The following is a 19,600-nucleotide window of genomic DNA, read 5'->3' on the forward strand; positions in this document are numbered from 1 at the left end:
GCGGGCACGCGCAGCGACCGCGCGCCTCCACCCCACCGCCCCACCACCCCACAGGAGGAAGGGGGGGGGAAGGGCGGGGCTGAGACAGAGGCGGGGCGACTCCCCCAAGGTCCCTCCGAGAAAGGTGTCGAGGGCGCCGACGGCGGCGGCGAGCACGTCCTGCCGTCGCGGGTCCGCGCAGCGCCCCCTCGGGCCCGCCCGCCCACCTACCTTCCAGCGTCCTCTTAAGAGAACAGGATTGGAGGAATTGGACAGAGCGCGTCGGCGCTTTTTTGGTGACGTCACAACCGCCGCGTCGCGTCGCGCGCGGGTGACGCGGCTCTCCGGCCCGTTGTCTGGGCGTCTGAGAGTGGGGGCCCGGTGCCGGCCGGGCTTCCTTGAGTGCGGGGCTCTCAGGGGCGGCGGCGGAGCTTGGACATGGCGCTGAGGGGCCGTTCCAGGGGAAGATGAATAAAGGCTGGTTGGAGCTGGAGAGCGACCCAGGTGAGCGGCAAGAAAGGGGGGGCGGGGCCGGGCGGGGGGAGGGGGAGGAAAGGTTTTCTGGGAGGACCCGGAATGGGGGTGGGGAAGGGGGCTAGGGAAGAGTGTAAATAAATAAGGTCCGTTCTCGCTTCCTCCGGCCGATCTGGGCGGCTCGGAGCTGGACCGGGCGCCGGGGCTCGGGGGACCCTGGTGGCCGGGCGCGTTGTGGAATGACTGAGGGGACTTCCGAGGTCACGGCAGGAGGCGGTGGGGCGCAGCCGGAGGAGCGGGCTTCAGATCCCAGCTCGGTGCTCTCGGCCTCTCTGGGCCTTAGCTTTCTCTGTAAAATGAGCTGGCCTGGAGGAATGCTGAGCGCTTCCAGCTCTGATCCGGGCTCCCCCCGAACGTGTGCGGGAAGCGCTTGTGCAGAAATCCCAACAAGTGGTGATTGGGCTTTGGGACAACTCCCCTGCGTTCTCCTTACTGATGGCTCGTTAGTCCGGCCCGCAGCGAATTGCTGCTGCTGTTCCTAGCTCTGCCTCCCCGCCGGGCCAGGCCCAGCTCTAAGGCTCAGGGCACCCCCCCCCCCCCCCCGCCGCAGTGGCCAGGCCTGTCTCAGGGAGGCCTCTGCTGCGGCTTCGGGGCAGCTTGTTGGCTGTGCGGCTCCCAGGCAAGACACGGGAATCCCGGGGCAGGAGGCGTGCGCTTTGAGCGGGGGCTGGGGTACTTGGTTTCCAGGTGAATGATTACTCATTAAGTGTGGTACGCGGATATTCTTGTTCTGGATATCGGTTCTCAGAGAAGATAGATGTGAGGGTTCAGCCACTGGTATTGAGAGAAGTGAGGGGTATATGAGTAGCAGAGGGTAAGTAGTGATAATAGCTAGCATTGACAGCACCTAGTATGTGCCAGGCACCGTGCTAAATGCTCTGCAAATATCTCATTTGATCACAGCAACTCCGAGAGGTAGTTGCTGTGAACATCCCATTTTACAGTTGAGGAAACTGAGGCAAACAGTTTAAGTGACTTGTCCAAGGGCACAACAACTCCTATCTCAGACCAAATTTGAATTCATGTGTTCCTAAATTCAGGGCTTAAGGAAAGGAGTTGGGGGGGGGAGGTGTGGCAGACTGTGTACTACAAAAGAAGACATATGGGAAATATCACAGAGACCTGTAGCTGGAGGGAATGGGGGTCATGACTATCTTCCTTTTACCAATAGTTCATACAGTTTTGATCATAAGATGATGACTTTTCTTTCTCCCTCTGCTGTCTCCTTCCTTTTCTTATCCTTTCCAACTCAGGCCTTTTCACCCTGTTGGTAGAAGATTTTGGTAAGTATGAAGCTTCCACTAAGATGAGGTGGTTCTTATAATGTTTTTGTCCTTGATCTACAAGTAACTCCTTTTTTTCCTTCTTTGATTCTGATCACTCCTTCATGATCAGTCATCAGATCCTGTCAGTTCTATCTCTGCAAAATCTCTTATGCCCATCCCCTTTTTCACTTACTTTCAACTAACCTAGATGAGAAGAACCTTATTAACTGTCATGTAGACTAACTTGTAATAGACTCCTAAATGGTTTTTGTGCTTCTATTCTGTCTTCCTTCCAGGCCATCCCTCACACCATTGCTTTAGTAATCTCCTTAATTTTCTATTCTGTCATTTTTCTATTACTAAACTGTGAGTGGCTTCCCTTTGTCTTGCACATAAATTAAAAACTCCTTATCCTGTCATTCAAGGCCTGCCTCAAACTAGCCCCAGTAGGCTTTTCTACAATCATAGCATATAATCTCATTCAAGTAAACTGTTTTTCATGGACTTTTGTGCTTTTCTCTACTGTTTTTGATGCCTTGGCTTTGCTATCCCCCATGCCTGGGAAATATATCTCTAAAGTCAAAACTTTCTCAAGTACTACCTTTTCCACGAACCTTAGCCACTCCGCAACTCCCTCCCATGTACTTTAAAAGGATCTTGCCCTCTTCAGATGTCAGCATTCTATTTAGCTCTGTCGTTTTTACCAGTTATTTGTATATACGTTTCCCTTTCTATTCCCCCTTTGTCCCCTTAGATTGTAAGCTCTGTATTAGTGAAATTTGTATCTCTAGCACTTAACACAGAAGTTGTACAATAAATGTTTGTGGTATTCTATAGGTGTTAAAGGGGTCCAAGTTGAGGAGATCTATGATCTTCAGAGCAAATGCCAAGGGTAAGTTATTTCTCTGTTAGACTGTCATTGGCCTAAGATAGTTTGAGAAAGTGTCTATTAAGTCAGTTCTTCTGATTATATCTCATTGAAGGGATTTTGAAAGTTCTAGAATCCTTTGGTAGGGAATTCTTCAAGAGGGCCCAGTCTTGAGTGGCTGACTTCCCTCATAGTGCTAAGTGTTTTATTGTCTGAGACGCTAAGGCTTTGCCTGGATGCTTTTTTTCAGCCCCAGAATAGAAACCCTTGTAATAATAGGAGTTAACTCCTATAATATCAGAAAATGGATCATGGGAGTGATGCTAAAAGTCTCTCCCTACGGAAAAAAGGAGTTGGTTTGAGTGTGGACTTGTTTTTATTACTTTGGGGTGTTATGCTGGGGTCTAGTGAAAGGAGAGGTGCTGGTTTAACTTCGTATTGGAATAGAACTTTTATACATTTCTGTCTTTGCTTTTATCCTGGTGCTTTCACTCTTCCAAGATGGTCCTCTGGTCAATGAGTTACTTTTCCCCTTTTTTGTTGGCATAGAATTATGACATTCTGGTTGGGGAAGGGGGTGTGGGTGCCTTCCTTGTAATTCTAAGGTCAAAGATCAAACAGAGGCTGTGGTATATCTCTAAGGTATACATATACTTAGTGCTGCTTTAAGCTGAGTTGGTGGTCTTCCCCATAGATTAGCACAGGGTACCAGTTTTGGAGTCTCTCTTCTTTGCTTGAGTGGTAAAGCAGTTTAAGGGGAATAAGAAGAAAAGAAAAATGGTAGAAAGGGGAGCCTTAGTCAAACATATTTGATAGCTCCTTTTCTTTCTTCCTCCAGGCCAGTATATGGCTTCATCTTCCTCTTCAAATGGATCGAAGAACGTCGGTCACGACGCAAGGTCTCTACCCTGGTGGACGAGACTTCTGTGATCGATGATGACATTGTGAATAACATGTTCTTCGCCCATCAGGTTATTTGGTTTCCTGTGTTCTGATGGAAGAGTTTTTGTGCTGAAGGGCCACAGGATAGGTTAGCACTAGGGAATTGTTAGTGCCTCTGCTTTAAGAGAAAATAAACAAAATCCAGGGGTGGGTATTATGTGAACACTCTGACCAAGAGGATTTCTCCTCTTCGATTGGGCCTGAGAATCAAGAAATTCTGAGTAGATTAGTTGACTAGAGCACACACTACCTTTTTCTGTATGCCAGATTTATCAATAATGCTACATTGCTGTATGTTTGGGGGAGGTTGGAACAAACTGCATACCATGGATAAAAGTGCTTGTTCTTGATTCTGCAGCTAATTCCCAACTCCTGTGCCACTCATGCCTTACTGAGTGTCCTTCTGAACTGTAGCAATGTGGACCTGGGCCCAACACTGAGCCGCATGAAGGATTTCACCACGGGCTTCAGTCCAGAGGTATGTGGAGGGCCCTGGGTACCTGACAGAGCTGCTATGCCCATTCTTTGAGGACAGGATTGACCTGTATCCAGTGCCTAACCAGGACTTGGACCTCAGCCAGGGGCTACGCCTCTGCTTTTCTCTGAAAAGAGTGAAGTTTCTTCATATTAGAAATGGATATGGTGATTTTTAACTTTTCACGTTATTTGGTCCTTGATTCCCCAGGCAACCTTGTGAATCAAGTATAGTGTATGGTGGTCATGCACATTTTACAAACAAGAAGTTAAGCAGTGCTTGTCTAAAGCCACATAATGAGTAAGGTGCTTAGCTATAATTGAGGTCTTCTGACTCTAGCCTCCAATGGGTTTGTCACTCTTGCCTTAGTCTATATCATTAGTATTTCTACCTCTTTTCTACATAGAGACTATGACATAAGATTATTTACTTTCTTTTTTTTTTGGAGGGGGGAAAGTAAGACAATTGGGGTTGTGACTTGCCCCAAGGTCATACAGCTAGTAAATATGTCAAGTGTCTGAGGCCAGATTTGGCCTTAGGTCCTCCTGACTCAGGGCCAGTGCTCTATTCACAGCACCATTTAACTGCCCCTATTTACTCTCTTTCTAGAGCAAGGGATATGCCATTGGGAATGCTCCAGAGCTGGCCAAAGCACATAACAGCCATGCGAGGTGTGTGTAATGGGATAAGGGACAAAATAGTCACCAGGAGGGGAAAGAGTCTCCTTAATCAACCTTCTGAACCCATCTCCTCTGCAGGCCTGAGCCACGACACCTGCCAGAAAAACAGAATGGGATCAGTGCTGTGCGGACAATGGAGGCATTCCACTTTGTCAGTTATGTCCCCATTAAGGGCCGTCTCTTTGAACTAGATGGACTGAAAGTGTACCCCATAGACCATGGTAGGATACATGCTTTGAGTTCCTTTGGACAGGGAGATCTAGGTGCTGATATTTCCTGCTGGGGTTAGACAGCCTGAGTATATTTCTTTGGTTTTTGACTATCATAAATTTGTCAGGCCTTTGGTTTCAATTTCATTTCTCACTTATTCTAGATTCCAGAATTGGTGATATGGTTACACATTCAGTAGTAAAGTTATTCAGTTGATCAGAGAAGAATATACTCTTCTCCAAAAATAGCTAACCACATTATTATAACTACAGTCTTTGATGGTAAACCAGCCAGGTCTACTTGCAGAGCTTCTTATCATGTGACAAGTTAGTTCTTGAGAATGTCTTAATTCTGTCCATAGGCATCCTTCATTAGCAGTGGCCCAATACTCCCCCCAGCCCTCTTGGTTTCTGTCTTTACTACTTTACAACGTTGTCAGCCTTGGAGTTTTACCCTCTTTCTCCCTTCCTTATTCTTCCCAGGGCCCTGGGGGGAAGATGAAGAGTGGACAGATAAAGCCCGTCGAGTCATCATGGAACGGATTGGCCTAGCCACAGCAGGGTAACTGCCCAGACTTGTGGGTGGGCCTAGCACTGGGAAGTTTGATGGCAGCTTTGTTCCTTAGTGCCCATGGGTGGGCTACATGGATGTCTCCAGCCTTTCTCTTTCCCATAGATAATTATGGAATTCTAAAGGATTGGGTGAGAGTGTAAAAAAAAAACCAAACCATTATGGTTGATAAACTGGCTTGCTTTTTTGCCTTATATCAAGACATAATGTCTGTTAATTATTGGCTGATCCTAAGACACTGCTTTTAAAGTTTCTGGCATGGAATAATTTGTATTGGTCATCTGACTGAGGGGAAGGGGCACAGAGGGTGGGGTGGCTGCAGAAGACCTGAAGCTCAGGTGACCGGTGGGTGTGACCACAGGGAGCCATATCATGACATCCGATTTAACCTGATGGCGGTAGTGCCCGACCGCAGGATCAAGTATGAGTCTAAGCTGCACGTCCTGAAGATGAACCGCCAGACGGTGTTGGAAGCCTTGCAGCAGGTAGGGAAGGCCACACTCCAGCCTATCCCTGCTGTTGGGAATAGACTGAATTAGCCTGTGGCATTTGTCTTGTTTCTTGGGACTCTTAATCTCTCCCTGTTTTCTTAAGAGCCACACCTGGAGAGGTTTCTGTTCATTCTCTTTTCATGCCCTCTTTCTGTGCATGTGTTCTTTCTCTTCTAATTTAACATCCTTGTACAGTTTTCTTTTTTCAAGCAGCCTATTTCAAGCTTTTATTTGGGGACTAAGATAACTGGTGAATTTTCTATGCTCTTATCTCTATTCTTCCTCTTCCTCCCCTTAGCCTTGGATATTTCCTTACCTCTTTCTGACTTGCTTGAGAATGAGAAAGATTTAAGTTGGGTTGAGGACTGGCTGCTAAAATGATATCATTAGTCTTCCCATTTCATGGTGTCACGATTAGGTAACCACTGGCTGCACTGTTCCCCTATGTCATACTCAGCAGGAACAGTGAGAGGGCACAGTCCAGTGGGTCTGTGTCCTTGCCAGTATAGGGTTCTGCTAGTTCCATTGTTCAGTGCCCTCCTTATTCTGGTTTCAGCTGATCCGAGTGACTCAGCCAGAACTGATTCAAACTCAGAAGTCCCAAGAGTCTCAGCCCCCTGAGGACTCCAAGCCGGCCTCCTGCAAGCCCTCTCTGGTGCTTGAAACAAGCAAGACCCCACTGGCCTCTGAGGGTTCCCAAACAGGTATGAGATGCCTGAGTGACAGGATCCCAGGAGGCATGAATATAGCTTAACTCCTTTTTTGGGAGGGGGTTCAGCTAGATTGGATTTGGCATGGAATTGACTGCTTTAGAGTTGGTATAGAATTCTTAACCTTTTTGATGTGATGGACGCCTTGGGCAATGTAGTGAAGCCTGTGGACCCCATCTCAAAATAATGTTTTTAAATGCATAAAATATAATACGTAAAATTGCAAAGGAAACTAATTATGTGTAGTTAATCAGAACATTAAAAACAACAATAACAAAGTTCATGAATTCCAGGTTAGGGAACCCTTGTATATAGGGATTTAGGTGCTCTGATGGAAAGGCAACATGGTAGCGTGGAAGAGGAATACAGAATTTGGAGTCAGAGTTCAAATCTTGCTTCAGGCACTTAGCAGTAGTGTGGCCCTGGGCATTTAAATTTCTCTGGGCCTTATTTCCTCATCTGTAAAATGGAGTTGGATTCAGTAGCACATAAGGTACCTTCTGGTTCTAAATCTGAGCCAATGACTTAGAAGCATATAGCACACTGAATGCCTGCTGTAGGTCCTAGATAAAAAAAAGCCCTGGGCTGGCTCCTCCTTGCAGCCTTTCTCTTTCCCATGGAGAATTGTGGAAGAAGATTGGGAGACACCTGCATTCTTGGTTTAGAATCTTCTAGAAATGAGTGATCAACATAAAGGATGTGACAAATACTTAGCAGCCTGTACACTCTTATCCCTCTGTGTCCCTCACACCACATAAACTTCCTCCTTTCTTTTGTTCCTTTGCTTTTTTTTCCTTTTTCCCTTCTCCTCCTGTTCTTTTTTCCTTATTTCCCTTTTATTCTGACCTGTCTGAGCTATCCAGGAATTTCTCAAAAGCATAGAGATTGCTGTCCTATGTTTTAAGGGATAGTTGTGGTAGCTCGGTACAGAAGGTGGGAGGAAGTAACAGGGGCTAATTGTGTTAGGAAGTGTTAGAAGGGAAGAGGGAGCACGGACCTGTTTTTTTTTTTTTCTTAAATTCTTAAGACATTTTTATTGCCTTTTAAAAATATGGCCCTAGCTTCTCCCTCCCAGAGAACCATCCTATATAATAAATAGGTTGCTTTTTAAGACAAAAAAGGAGGGGAAAAGATCAGCATAACTGATCAGTACATCAGGAGGTCTGAAAACGTGTGCCCTCAGCAGCCCTGGTGGGCCCTTCACCTCTGCACGGGGGAGGGCTGGAACTGTCTGCTCACAGCTCTTCCTTCAAGTACTGCGTGTTCTTTATAATTTTGCATCAGTCACTTCTGACTTTTTGGTGTGTGGTGGTTTTTTTACATGCATTTTTTTTTTTTTTTTGGAGTCATTGTGTGTATATTGGTCTGTTGTCTCTGCTTACTTCACTCTGCATTAGTTCATGTAGATATTTCCTTATTTCTCTGTGTTCATCACATTCATCATTTCCTACAGCACAGTAATATTCTGTTGTATTTATGTACCACGGTTTGCTTAGCTATTCCTTAATCATTGGGCATCTACTGTATTTCCAGTTCTTTGTCATCACAAAAAGTGCTGCTATAAACATTTTGGTATACAGGGAGACTTTCTTCTTATCAGTGACCTCCTTCCATAAGCCCAGTAATGGAATCTCTGGGTTAGAGGGTATGACATTTTAGTAATTATATTTGTGTGATTCCAGATTGCTTTCCAAAATAGTTATACTGATTCACAGCTCCACCAGCAATGCACCACAGTGCCTATTTTCCCAAAACCCCTCCAACATTGACTATTCCTCCAATATTGACTTTTTTTATCATTTGCCAATTTGCAGGATGTGAAGTAAAACCTTGGGATTGTTTTGATTTTAATTTCTCTTATTAGTAATTTGAAGGTTTCTTTCATGTGATTGTGAATAGTTTGCAGTTCTTTCAAAAACTGTGTCCTTTGACTATCAGGGAATGGATTTTGGTCATATATATCTATGAATTATTTATGTCTTGGATACTAAACCCATATTAGAGAAATTTGATACAAAGGTTTTTTCCCCCACTCCTGTCTTATTCTAGGTGCACTGATGGTGCCTTTGCAGAAGCTTTTCAGTTTCAAGTAATGAAAATTATCTCATTTATCGTTTGTAATTGCCTCTATCTCATTTGCTTAAGAATATATCTGTTGTGGGGCAGCTAGGTGGTGCAGTGAATAGAGCACTAGCCCTGGAGTCAGGAGGACCTGAGGTCAAATCCAGCCTCAGACACTTGTCACTTACTAGCTGTATGACCTTGGGTAATTCACTTAACCCCAATTGCCCTGCCTTCCCCCCCTCAAAAAAAAAAACTGCATCTCCTACCTTATATCTATGAGAGGTATATGATCTGCTTCTCTTAACACTAAGGTCATGTATCCCTTTCGAATGTGTTGTGGAATATGGTATAAATATTCATTTAAGCCTAATTTCTAACATAGTACTTTACAGGTTTTGTTTTTTTTTTTTTTTCAATTTTGGAGTGATTTCCTAAGTAGTTTTTTTTTTTTTTTTTTTTTTTTTGCTTTTTTTTTGGGAGGACAATCGGGGTTAAGTGACTTGCCCAAGGTCACACGGCTAGTTTTGTGTTGAGTGTCTGAGGCCAGACTTGAACTCAGGTCCTCCTGACTCCAGGGCAGGTGCTCTATTCACTGTACCACCTAGCCGCCCCTTAGTTTTTGATTTCTGCTTTACCAAACACTCAAACAGTGAGTTCCATTGTTTCTGATTTTCCCTTATCTAATCTTTTTCTGCCTCTGTTTTTTAACCAATACCAGGGAGTTTTGATAACTGCCACCTTAATATATAGTTTGAGATCTGGAAATACTGTTCCCCCTTTCTTCCTACCAGTACCTCCTGTACCTGGTTCTGAAGACATTATTCATATTCTTTTTCCTTTCTTTAAGACGGACCTGAAGAGGTGGCGGGACCTTGCCAGCCAGCCTCCACACATAGCCCACCCAGCAAACCCAAGCTCATGGTGAAGCCTCCAGTCAACAGCCTCAATGGGGTTCCATCAAACCCCAGTCCAATTGTTCAGCGGCTACCAGCTTTCCTGGACAACCACAACTATGCCAAGTCTCCCATGCAAGTAAGTGCTGAGGACTGAACAGGTTCCCATTTCTAGTCTGACATTTAGTGCCACAGATAGATGTCCTTGGTACTGATTATAAAGTGTTTTGAGCACTAACCCTGGGATTTGGTAGCTATCTGAGAGTATCTTGTCATCCTGTTTTTTTTATAAATATTTTTTTTTTGCCTTCTGGAGGGCAGTTGGGGTTAAGTAACTTGCCCAAGGTTACTTGGCTAGTTTTTTTTGTGTGGTTGTTACGTGTTTGAGGGTGGAACTGAACTCGGGTCCTCCCGACGCTGGGGCTGGTGCTTTACTCACTGCACCACCTAGCTGCCCCTTCCTATTTTTGGGCATAAAATTTTTCTTAAACTGCTGTTGAGAGTCTTTGGTCCACTAAAGAACCTCAGGAGTTCAGAAGAATTTCTGGAAATCCAAGTTTTCCCTAATTCCTGATCATTTGGTTGGTTCCAGAATTTTGACCTTAACTAAGAATATGGGATATATTCTTGATTAGGGGCCTTAAATGCCAGTGGAAACTAAGGCAGAGTCTTTGGATATTCTGTTTCCTTAGAAGGGCTGTATGGTACAGACCTCACACCAAAGGAGCATCTGCTCCTGGCATGGTCTAGGGAATGGATGGCCAAGGAGCAGCACATGTAGCCTGTCTTTTAAGCTGTCAGGCTCCCAGCTTGGCTTTGCCCACCCTTTCATCTGGTCCTGGGATTGTATCCTCTAGGAAGAAGAAGACCTGGCAGCAGGTGTAGGCCGCAGTCGGGTCCCAGTTCGTCCACCACAACAGTACTCAGATGATGAGGAAGACTATGATGATGATGAGGAAGAAGATGTTCGGAACACAAATTCTGCCATCAGGTAGCTGCTTTTTCCCAAGGGGCTGAAATACTGAAAACCCCTGCCCTTTTCTTTCTGTCTGTTATTGACCAGTGTCCTGGAGAGAATGTGGGGCTGCCACCCCTGAGAATGGGCTATTGGAGAGTAGCCATGCCACACCACATAACCTTAGCATCCATGTGTCCTATTTGTGCCAAGACTGAAGGTGTAAAGAAGTCAGCTGTTCTTCCTTCCTTGAGTACATGCAGGGCATGTGATTGTAGATCAAAACCCATCTTATGACTCAGTAGTCTTATGACTTAGACCATACAGGGAGCTCTCTAAGGCCTGTAGAGGTCAGTGTCAGTCAGAGTTCTTGATTACAATCTCAGGACCCAAGCTACTCTCTTGTGCTTCTTCTTCCTTAAAAGCTATGGATTTACTACTTGGGATTTGGGGAGGGTCTTTCTGGAGCCTGCCATTCAGACAGCTAAGTGGTCAGACAACCTGGGAAGTGCTTCAAGGAGCTAGGTTTACTCTTCTCCCTAGGCTCACCTTCCATCTCTGGGCTTGAACAGGTACAAGCGGAAAGGGCAGGTCAAGCAGGAGTCCTTGGCTGCCCCCTCCGATGGGCAGCTCTGTGTCCTGCAGCCCAACACCATCAATGTGCTGACCGAAAAGCTCAAGGAATCCCAGAAAGACCTCTCTATCCCTCTGTCCATCAAGACCAGTGGTGGTGCTGGGAGCCCAGCTGTGGCCATGCCCTCTCACTCTCAGCCTTCACCCACTCCCAGCAACGAGAGTACCGACACAGCTTCGGAGATTGGGAGCGCCTTCAACTCACCGCTGCGGTCACCCATCCGCTCTGCCAACCCCACCCGCCCATCCAGTCCTGTCACCTCCCACATCTCCAAGGTGCTTTTTGGGGAGGACGATGGGTTGTTGCGAGTGGACTGTATGCGCTACAACCGGGCTGTGCGAGATTTGGGACCTGTCATCAGCACGGGCCTTCTCCATCTCTCTGAGGATGGGGTGCTGTGCCCTCTCACCATCACAGGTGAGGGAAGGGTTGGGAGATGGGACCAGCAGAAGTTGGACCTAAGCAGTCAATCAGTAGAAGGTTTGGGAGGATTACAGTCCTTGGCACCTGAGAAGTTTGCCCTGCTTTTAGCTCTTTCTTGTGTGTGTGCTCCTCTTAGAAGGTGGCAAAGGCTCATCACTGCCTGTCAGACAGAGCCAGACTGCCCAGATCAGTGTCGCCCTGGAGGAGAAGGAGGCCCCTGAACCAAGTGACAGAGAAAAAGTCGCCCTGAACCGGCCCACTGAGCAGCTGTGTGGGGAGAAGTATTCCCCCAAAGTGAGTCTCCACTTGGGTCCTCTTTCTCTTTACCTGGGGTTGTGGGAACCTTTCTCAGGGCCAGGCAGGGTTGCCATTTCCCTTCCTCTCCTGGTGCCAGCAGTGGCCACACCTGGAATAGGTGGCAGGGGTCAGGAGGTGCAGAGGATGGTATGTTGTGGGGGATCTCCTTCCTGCCTTCACCAAAGCACTTGGTCTTGCCAGGAGCTGCTGGCACTGCTGAAATGTGTGGAAGCTGAGATTGCAAACTATGAAGCCTGTCTCAAGGAGGAGGTAGAGAAGAGGAAAAAATTTAAGGTGAGCTGCTTGCACCGCACTTGCAGGGTGACTTCTGATGCTGTCAGTTTGCCTGCCAATTGTCCTCCTCTTCTATTTTTCCTCATAGATCGATGACCAGAGAAGAACCCACAACTACGATGAGTTCATCTGCACGTTCATTTCCATGCTGGCTCAGGAAGGTGAGGTGGGAGTGCTAACCACTGGCAGTTGGGATTGGGGGGCTTGTTATTGGAAGATGCTTCTACCTTTTGGAATGGAAATGAAGCCTCTTCTCTCAGGCCCAGGAACCCATGTCCCTAAAACCTAACAAATATGCTTTTGGTGTTATTCTGAAGTATGTGCAGATTGTAGGGGACACAGGGTGGGCCTGTCCTACATTCACACTCTTGTGGATGTATCAATGCTGTCAAATTCAAAGAGAAACAGGGGCCACCAAACCAGATTGACTTAGTTGTAAAATGTAACATCATCTAGGTTCTATTGTATTTTTATTTATTCTGTTAAATATTTGCCAATTGCATTTTAATCTGGTTTGGGCCACACTGAGGAGGTCACCATGTATTTGGCTCCTCTGCTGTAGATGACTGGGTAATGGGAGCTGAAGAGTGCTTGGCTGGCCGCAGGCTGCCCACTCAGTCTTGTGCCCTTTATCCTAGGCATGCTGGCCAACCTCGTGGAACAGAACATCTCTGTGCGACGGCGACAGGGCGTCAGCATTGGCCGGCTGCACAAACAGAGGAAGCCTGACAGACGGAAACGCTCCCGTCCTTACAAGGCCAAGCGGCAATGAGGGACCTCCTGGCCCAGGGCTGGGCTTTCCATGTGCTCCCCTAATCAGAGGGCGTTCTGAGGGCGAGGCAGCCATGAGCTGCTCCCACCTACTCTCCTCCACTCGGACCCAGTATTACTGTACAGTTTAAAGTGGGAACATCATTCCCCAGTGGATAGGCGAAGGTTCCCATGTGTCGGTGGCACTACAGACCTCCCGCTGACCCTTTAGAAATAAGGGGGACTTCTTGGTCACGTGGCTTTCAGCCTCCTCTAAGCCTCTCCCTGTTGACCTGGGGATACTGAAATCAGTTGGCCTGTCTGTCTGCAGCTTAAGTTCCCTTTTGGGGACGGGCATTGGGCAGATTAGCCAGAGATTGCCGCAAAGTCAGTGCAGGGACCCCTCAGGAAGCAGCAGCTGGAGTCAGTATAGTGGGAACTCTACCCGTGGGAACACTCCCTTTCCCTCCCTTTGTCATCTGAGCCCACCCACAGCTGGCTGTGGATCATCTGCCCCGAGGGGTACACAGACCCCATTGATAGCCAGGGCCCTGGCTCCTTGCCTCAGTGACAGCAGAATATATATTTTATATATCAGAAATGTCTATTTTTTTCTTGGTTCTGACTAATCTTGCCACCATTGTATTGAATACCACTGCCTCCTACATAGCAGCCTCCTGGACATAGCCTTGTCCAGACCTGGCTCTCCATTCCTTCCCCTGGCTTCTTCCTCATCCGTTTTCTGTATGTGTGTGTTCTCCCCTAGACCCTGCCCGGGGAGCTGGAGGGCAGAGCTGGAACTTCAGGGTCACAACCACTTACCTCCTGGGTGTGTGACCAGGGCCAGAGGTGCTCTTGCCCAGGTTTCCCCATCCACCCCAGTCTCTGAGCCCAGCCTAGCACCACACAAGCACTCCCAGCGAGAGCCCCCAACTATCTCCTGGAGAGGTTGGGCCTGCACTTTTGCACATCTGCTGTTTGAACTCCAAACTCAGGAATCAGGGCTTGCTCAGGATCAGTATGAGTATGGCGGGTAGGCAGCGACAGGACTCTCTGGGTCCGTGAGAACACATAGAGAAGCTTTGTTTTGAATCGTCTGAGCAGCCACGTAGCCTACAGAGTGGTTTTTTAAAGTCCTAACAGAGTGGATGTTTGTTTTTAAGTTCTTTTGATTCCTGTAAATTGTTCTTCCTTTCCTGGCTTGGCCTGAAGAGGGAACTGATAAAGAGGGCGGGTGCCAAGGTTTCTTGGACCCAGCTACTTTGTCCTGTAAAGACCCTGGGAAGTAGCACTGGATATTGTTTGGTTGAACGGATCTGTTGGTTAGAGAGGTGTTGCTCCAGAAACAAATGGTGCCAAGGTGCCCCAAAGCCTTTTTCTTTTGGGCAAATGTTTATTTTTAAAGTGTTTGGTTGCTTTCCTAGCCTTGAGCTGGCTCCAGTAGGATTGTGTGTGCAGGGGGGTATTCGATTTCCAGAGTGAGTAGGGACCTGAACTGGTTTCTGTGAGATTCTGAGCACAATGCACCATGCCCACTAGTATTATGGAGATAGCCTCTCTCAGCTAATCCTGCAGGGAGGGTAGGTCTAGCTGTCCAGAGAACAAGGCCCTTAGGCTCTGAACTATAGGAAGGTCCGTCAGCTGCCTGGCTTCAGGATCTAGAGTGAAGTTAGTTGGTGTCTTATCAGCTTTTGCTGCTGAGAATTGGAGGGAACAGGGAACTTTGCATGGGCGTTATTCCTCTTTCCTCCCAGGGCTTAGGACCTGGCATAGGAGTGTAAGGTAGGGGAGGGCTGGCCTCCAGCCTGAGATGCTTCCATTATGTGGGCATTTTCTACTTGGGCTTAAGCCATCCTGTGCCCCAAGAGGACTTAGAGGCCAGGTTTTGTCAGACCATTTGGGGACCAACCTCTGCCCTTTCCACACACTCCAGAGTCTCTGCTTCCTCTTTGTGACCATAAGGTAGCCGTCACTACCCCTAACCTGCCTCTTCCCACCCCTGCCCCTTGCCTTTTCCTTTCCTAAGGGCCCCTGGGAGAAAGTGGAGGTCCCTTTTTTACATACCACAATTACTGTTTAAGTTGTGGTGGGGCAGATGAATTTGTTCTCCTGCTTGCACTGAATTTCAAAAGAGACAGGAATCAACTTGAAGTAATATGTAGGTATCTTGGGGAAGGCTGAACTGAAGCTATTGTACATAAGAGACCTGGGCAGGCTGGGGCTCGGGCCACTCCTAGCCCTCTGCCTGTCTATCCTTGTAAATACCGGACTTGCCTGAATGAATAAAATTTTCCTGTAATTTATATGCTCCGTGTTGGCTGGCTAGATGTTTGCTGAATAAAGAACCGTGTACTGTGCTGTGCAAGCATTTTCTCTGCTCTGGGCACTATCTATGGCATCAGGACTTGGGCAGCATATATGCAGCGCCATTAAAAGAGTGGCAAGACCTTGGACTGCAAGTTGTGGGGCCTGGGTTCTTGTCTTGTGCTTCCTTGGACAAGCCCCATCATCTCTGGGCCTCCACTTCCTTTTTCTGGTAAGAAGGTCCCTTCCTGTTCTAGCATTTCAGGGTTCCATTTGGAAAAAGGCTTGGGGCCAGTGTGCCCTGCTCCCTCTGACCTCTCGCTTCCTGCAGACTAATATGCTGGTCAGAAGGCTTCTAACAGCATACCTGGAGGGAGGGGAGAGAAGGGAGCTTCCTGCTGAGCCAGCAGTGGTCCACAGCTGTTGGCAAGGGTTGGCTCAAGAGGGACCAACCCCCACTCTGTAACCTCTGTTCTGACTGGTAAAGAGACCCACGGTGGGCTGAAATATAAATAGGTAGACAACACTAACAAAAATAATTTTTATTCCCTTTATGGGCCTCCGGCTCCTCACTGCCCCAGAACACAGGTCTGGGCTCTCCTAGGAGGGCCAGCTGAAGGGGGGTGTGGATTGCAGCCTTGGCCAAGAACAGGTGGAGTCCTGCTTGGCCGTCATACCCCTAGTAGTCTAGAGCACAGATGAGGGCTACACCTCGCTTGATCCAGTGTCTCTGACTCTTGTCAGTGGGGACCTCCACAGCTATGACGTAGTTGGTGGAATGGCCAGTGGTTGATAGCGTACCTAGAACAAACACCAGTAGGAGCAGGTCACGTGAAAGGGGCAGGGCAGTGTTCCCAGGCTCCCGGGGCTACCCCTGGTGCCTGCCTCCTGTTAGATTTCCTCCTCACCCCTGGTTCCATAGGCCATGTAGGTAGGACTGGCACTCAGCTGTTGCTGCTATAGTGCTCTAAGGTTTAAAGAATCTCCTGAGGACAACTCTGAGATAGCTAACAGAAAAATGACTTTTTTTAATAGAAGAGGGTCCCAGAACTGCTGCTTACTTACTATGGCAGATGGGTTTCCTTCTCTGGGCCTCAGGGACCTCACCTATAGAATCGGGACTGGACAAGACCCCAAATGGGCCCCTTTCAGCCATGAAATTCTGTGATCCCTAAAGTCTCAGGTCCTTCATCTATAATGATAATAGTGGCTAACATTTGTATAGACCTGGCAATGTTTATACCATCTCCCTCAGGATAATTGTATGCAAGACACTTTTGCAAGCCTTAAAGTACCATAAGCATTGCTGTATAGGAATGTGAAGTAAGAAAGTTCAAGATGAGAGTGTAAGCTTTTGCAACAGACTCACAGTGCATTCAAAGGCATTCTCTACCTATACAGGCTTGTCCCAATCACTGCCAAGGTCTCTGGGCCTTGGGGAGAGACTTCCAATAACTTGTCTTAGGAACTGTGGGAGGTCAGGTCATGGTCCCCCACAAACCCAGAGACATGTTCCAATCATTTGGCACAGAAGAGGAGGCAGGGATGCTTTAGTGGAGAAGCCAAAAGAAGCTGCCCTGTTATTCTCTCCCCTGGTCTCTCCTTCCCCAAAACACACAGACACACATGCACACACACATGCTTCATTCTGTGAGACAGATGGAGTGGAAGACAAGTCCATACCAGCTCGAGTCAGAGTCTTGTAGATGGGGCATACATAGAAGCCCCGAAGTGGGGGTTTGCGGTTGGCCACAGGGACCAGCCAGATGACGGCCATCTCTGTGTAGAGCTCCTTGGGCCGAGACTCAGCCAGGAAGAATCTCTCAGGGTCCCAGCGTGCCCCCTCCAGGAACAGGCCGTGGATGAAGCAGCCCACGTCTGGCCTTGTGGTCAGCTCGCTCAGTGACTTCCCCATTACCTAGGGTTTGGAGGAGAGATCAGTGGAGTGAGGGGGTGATGGGATGTTGTCTAAACAGCATCCTGGGATAGAACGGAGAGCCCGGGAGAACCCCTGATAGACCAGGGGTTGGCTGCCATGCTGAGAGCTATGTCCTGCAGGCATCTCATTGCTTCCATAGCTGGTCTGTTCATTCTGGGATTGGTCATTGCCTGACAGATCTAGCCAAAAAGCTCTGAGGCTAAGAAGGCAAGACAGAACTTCACACCTCCTGCCACCCATTCTCCAGTGGGCCTTGCTCCACTCCTTCAACACTTACCGGACTCCTGATTCCTCAATAAGACCTGAGTGCTATACCCTACCGCTCAGAAACAGGGTACTGGGGGGAAAATCTTTGCAGAATGAATGTTTCTTTGATAAAGGTATAATTTCCAAAACATGTAACAAATTTATGCAAATAAGAACCCTTCCTCAATTGATTTAATAGTCAAAGGATATGAACAGGCCAACCTATTGAAAAGCCATATGAAAAAATGCTCTAGGTCACTAACAGAAAAACTCAAATTCAAAATGCCTCTGAGGTTTCACCTCATACCCACCAAAGCAGGGTATTAACAAAAAAGGAATATGACAAATGTTGGAGGGAACTTGGGGAAATAGGTACATTAATACATCCTTGATAAAGTTGTGCATTAGTCAAACCTTTCTGGAAAACAATTTGGAACTCTGCCGCAGCAGTCAGTAAATTGTACATACCCTTTGATTCATACCACTATAAGGCCTATTCTCCCAAGAGATCAAAGAAAGAAAAAAGATGTAAAGAAGAAACCAGAGAAAGAAGAAAAATAGAGCAGCTCTTTCTGTGGTAGCAAAGAATTGGAAGCTAAGGCGGGGGGATGCCCTGGGGGAAATCTGAATAAAATATGGTATACTATTGTGAGAAAAGACAGTTTTAAAGAAACCCGAGACAAATTGTGTGAACTGACCCACAGGGAAGGGAACAGAGCAAAACCAGCTGAACAAGTTACATTCTGAAAGACAAGAAATGATGGACACAATTACCAACCGTGATTCCGATGATGAAGCACATTGCCCACCTCCTGGAAGAGAGGTGGTGCACAGTGAGACATTCTTGGATGTGGCTGGTGGGAGAATTCGTTCTGCTCACTAACCTTGAATTCAAAAGAGATGGTATCAATGGAGATGACCCGCTTCCTCGCGTAGTTCTGCAAGGTCCCTGTCAGGAAGGCTTGTGGGAAGAAGAAGCCGCTGATCCAGAAAACAGGCGGGATCCCTTTCTGGATCCACATCTGCAGAAAATCAATCCGCTGCAGCAGGTCCATGACCCAAGAAGACAGAGGCTTGAGTGAAGGGTAGGCTTTGCTATTCCAGATCTCTGGCACAGCATTGTTGTATAGGCTGGTGGACATAAGCTCCAGCTGCAAGGACATCACCACCAGTCCTTTCAATGCCTTGAGCACATCTTTGAGAGACACCGTGATCGCGACAAGTAGCTTGTTGTATCTGAAGGGTAGATCATAGGGAAAGGTTTCCTATAGCCTTTGGACCCAGAAGGGGCCATGCCCTCCCCAACTACATACAGCAAGGCCTTGTTTCTCTAGTAGCAGGTCTGAATCATGGAGAGTCATTTACCTTCCTCATAGAGGCTTACAAGACAGGCCATGGGTACAGCAATGCTGCCTGGGCCACACAGAGATGGTTCACAGGCTTGCTCAGCCTCAGCAGGTACAGAAACAGCCTGCATCTGTCTGGAATTTAGGTTAGTCTTTGGTAGCCAAGAGAGGTTTTCTTATGATCTTGGCAGCTGTAGATGGACCTCAGTTGAAGGAGGTTTTGATTTAATAACTGTTTTATTAATTCAGACAAGGTTGAAGTTGCCTTGAGTTTCCTCCATTACAATTAAAAATCAAACATAACTTAGTTTGTATATGGAATTTAGACTATAAGGGATTTAAAAAAAAAATTCAGAAAATAACTTAGAGATCAAGTACAATGCATTTTATAGATGGGGAACTGAGGCAAGGGAATTAACCCAAATCAGGCTGCCAGGCAGGTCTAGACACCAGTCTGGTCTAGACACCCACTCCTTCCTCTGTAGGCCCTCCCCCTGTTCTTCACTGCACCCTCTCCCATGCTGCCTATTTCTGAGGTGGGGAGACAGGGGCATGGAGCCAGTTTCAGGAACAACTGTCTTCCTAGAGCATAAAGAAATCATGTCCTAGGTTCTCAGGAGTGCCTGAGAGGGATCATGTTTCCCTCCCTTCCATCCTTCCTCCCTTCCCCTTCCTTTCCTTCCTTTCCTTCCTTCCTTCCTTCCTTCCTTCCTTCCTTCCTTCCTTCCTTC

The 19,600-nt window shown here is 47.3% G+C and overlaps 2 protein-coding genes across 2 annotated transcripts in view; one reads left to right on the top strand and one right to left on the bottom strand.

Moving 5' to 3' along the window:
* Positions 1–310: 310 nt before the first annotated feature.
* BAP1 (BRCA1 associated deubiquitinase 1) lies at positions 311–15,337 on the top strand. Its single transcript, XM_069095559.1, has 17 exons — positions 311–483; positions 1,767–1,796; positions 2,616–2,670; positions 3,485–3,617; positions 3,947–4,066; positions 4,673–4,734; positions 4,822–4,964; positions 5,436–5,514; positions 5,885–6,008; positions 6,571–6,718; positions 9,636–9,820; positions 10,539–10,672; positions 11,209–11,687; positions 11,830–11,987; positions 12,192–12,284; positions 12,373–12,445; positions 12,923–15,337. The coding sequence occupies exons 1-17, from the start codon at positions 447–449 to the stop codon at positions 13,054–13,056; spliced, it is 2,187 nt and encodes a 728-aa protein (XP_068951660.1). The 5' UTR covers positions 311–446; the 3' UTR covers positions 13,057–15,337.
* Positions 15,338–15,889: 552 nt separating this feature from the next.
* The window catches only part of DNAH1 (dynein axonemal heavy chain 1), a 171,052-nt gene continuing 167,341 nt past the window's right edge, over positions 15,890–19,600 (bottom strand). Inside the window, exons 76-78 of the mRNA XM_069095561.1 lie at positions 18,408–18,759; positions 17,022–17,256; positions 15,890–16,139 (exon numbers count right to left, since the gene is read on the bottom strand). Coding sequence (XP_068951662.1) covers positions 16,018–16,139; positions 17,022–17,256; positions 18,408–18,759 — 709 coding nt within the window. The 3' untranslated portion in view covers positions 15,890–16,017. The remainder of the gene's footprint in view (positions 16,140–17,021; positions 17,257–18,407; positions 18,760–19,600) is intronic.

The sequence above is a fragment of the Petaurus breviceps genome, unplaced genomic scaffold, assembly GCF_028583685.1.
Source record: "Petaurus breviceps papuanus isolate PSGF00001 unplaced genomic scaffold, PetGlider_PUasm1.0 227, whole genome shotgun sequence".
NCBI lineage: Eukaryota > Metazoa > Chordata > Mammalia > Diprotodontia > Petauridae > Petaurus > Petaurus breviceps.

Coding starts and splice junctions, on each gene's coding strand:
- BAP1 (XM_069095559.1), top strand. CDS start 447: ATGAATAAAGGCTGGTTGGAGCTGGAGAGCGACCCAG. Junction 1,797..2,615: donor CCTGTTGGTAGAAGATTTTG/GTAAGTATGAAG, acceptor GGTATTCTATAG/GTGTTAAAGGGGTCCAAGTT. Junction 4,067..4,672: donor CCACGGGCTTCAGTCCAGAG/GTATGTGGAGGG, acceptor CTCTCTTTCTAG/AGCAAGGGATATGCCATTGG.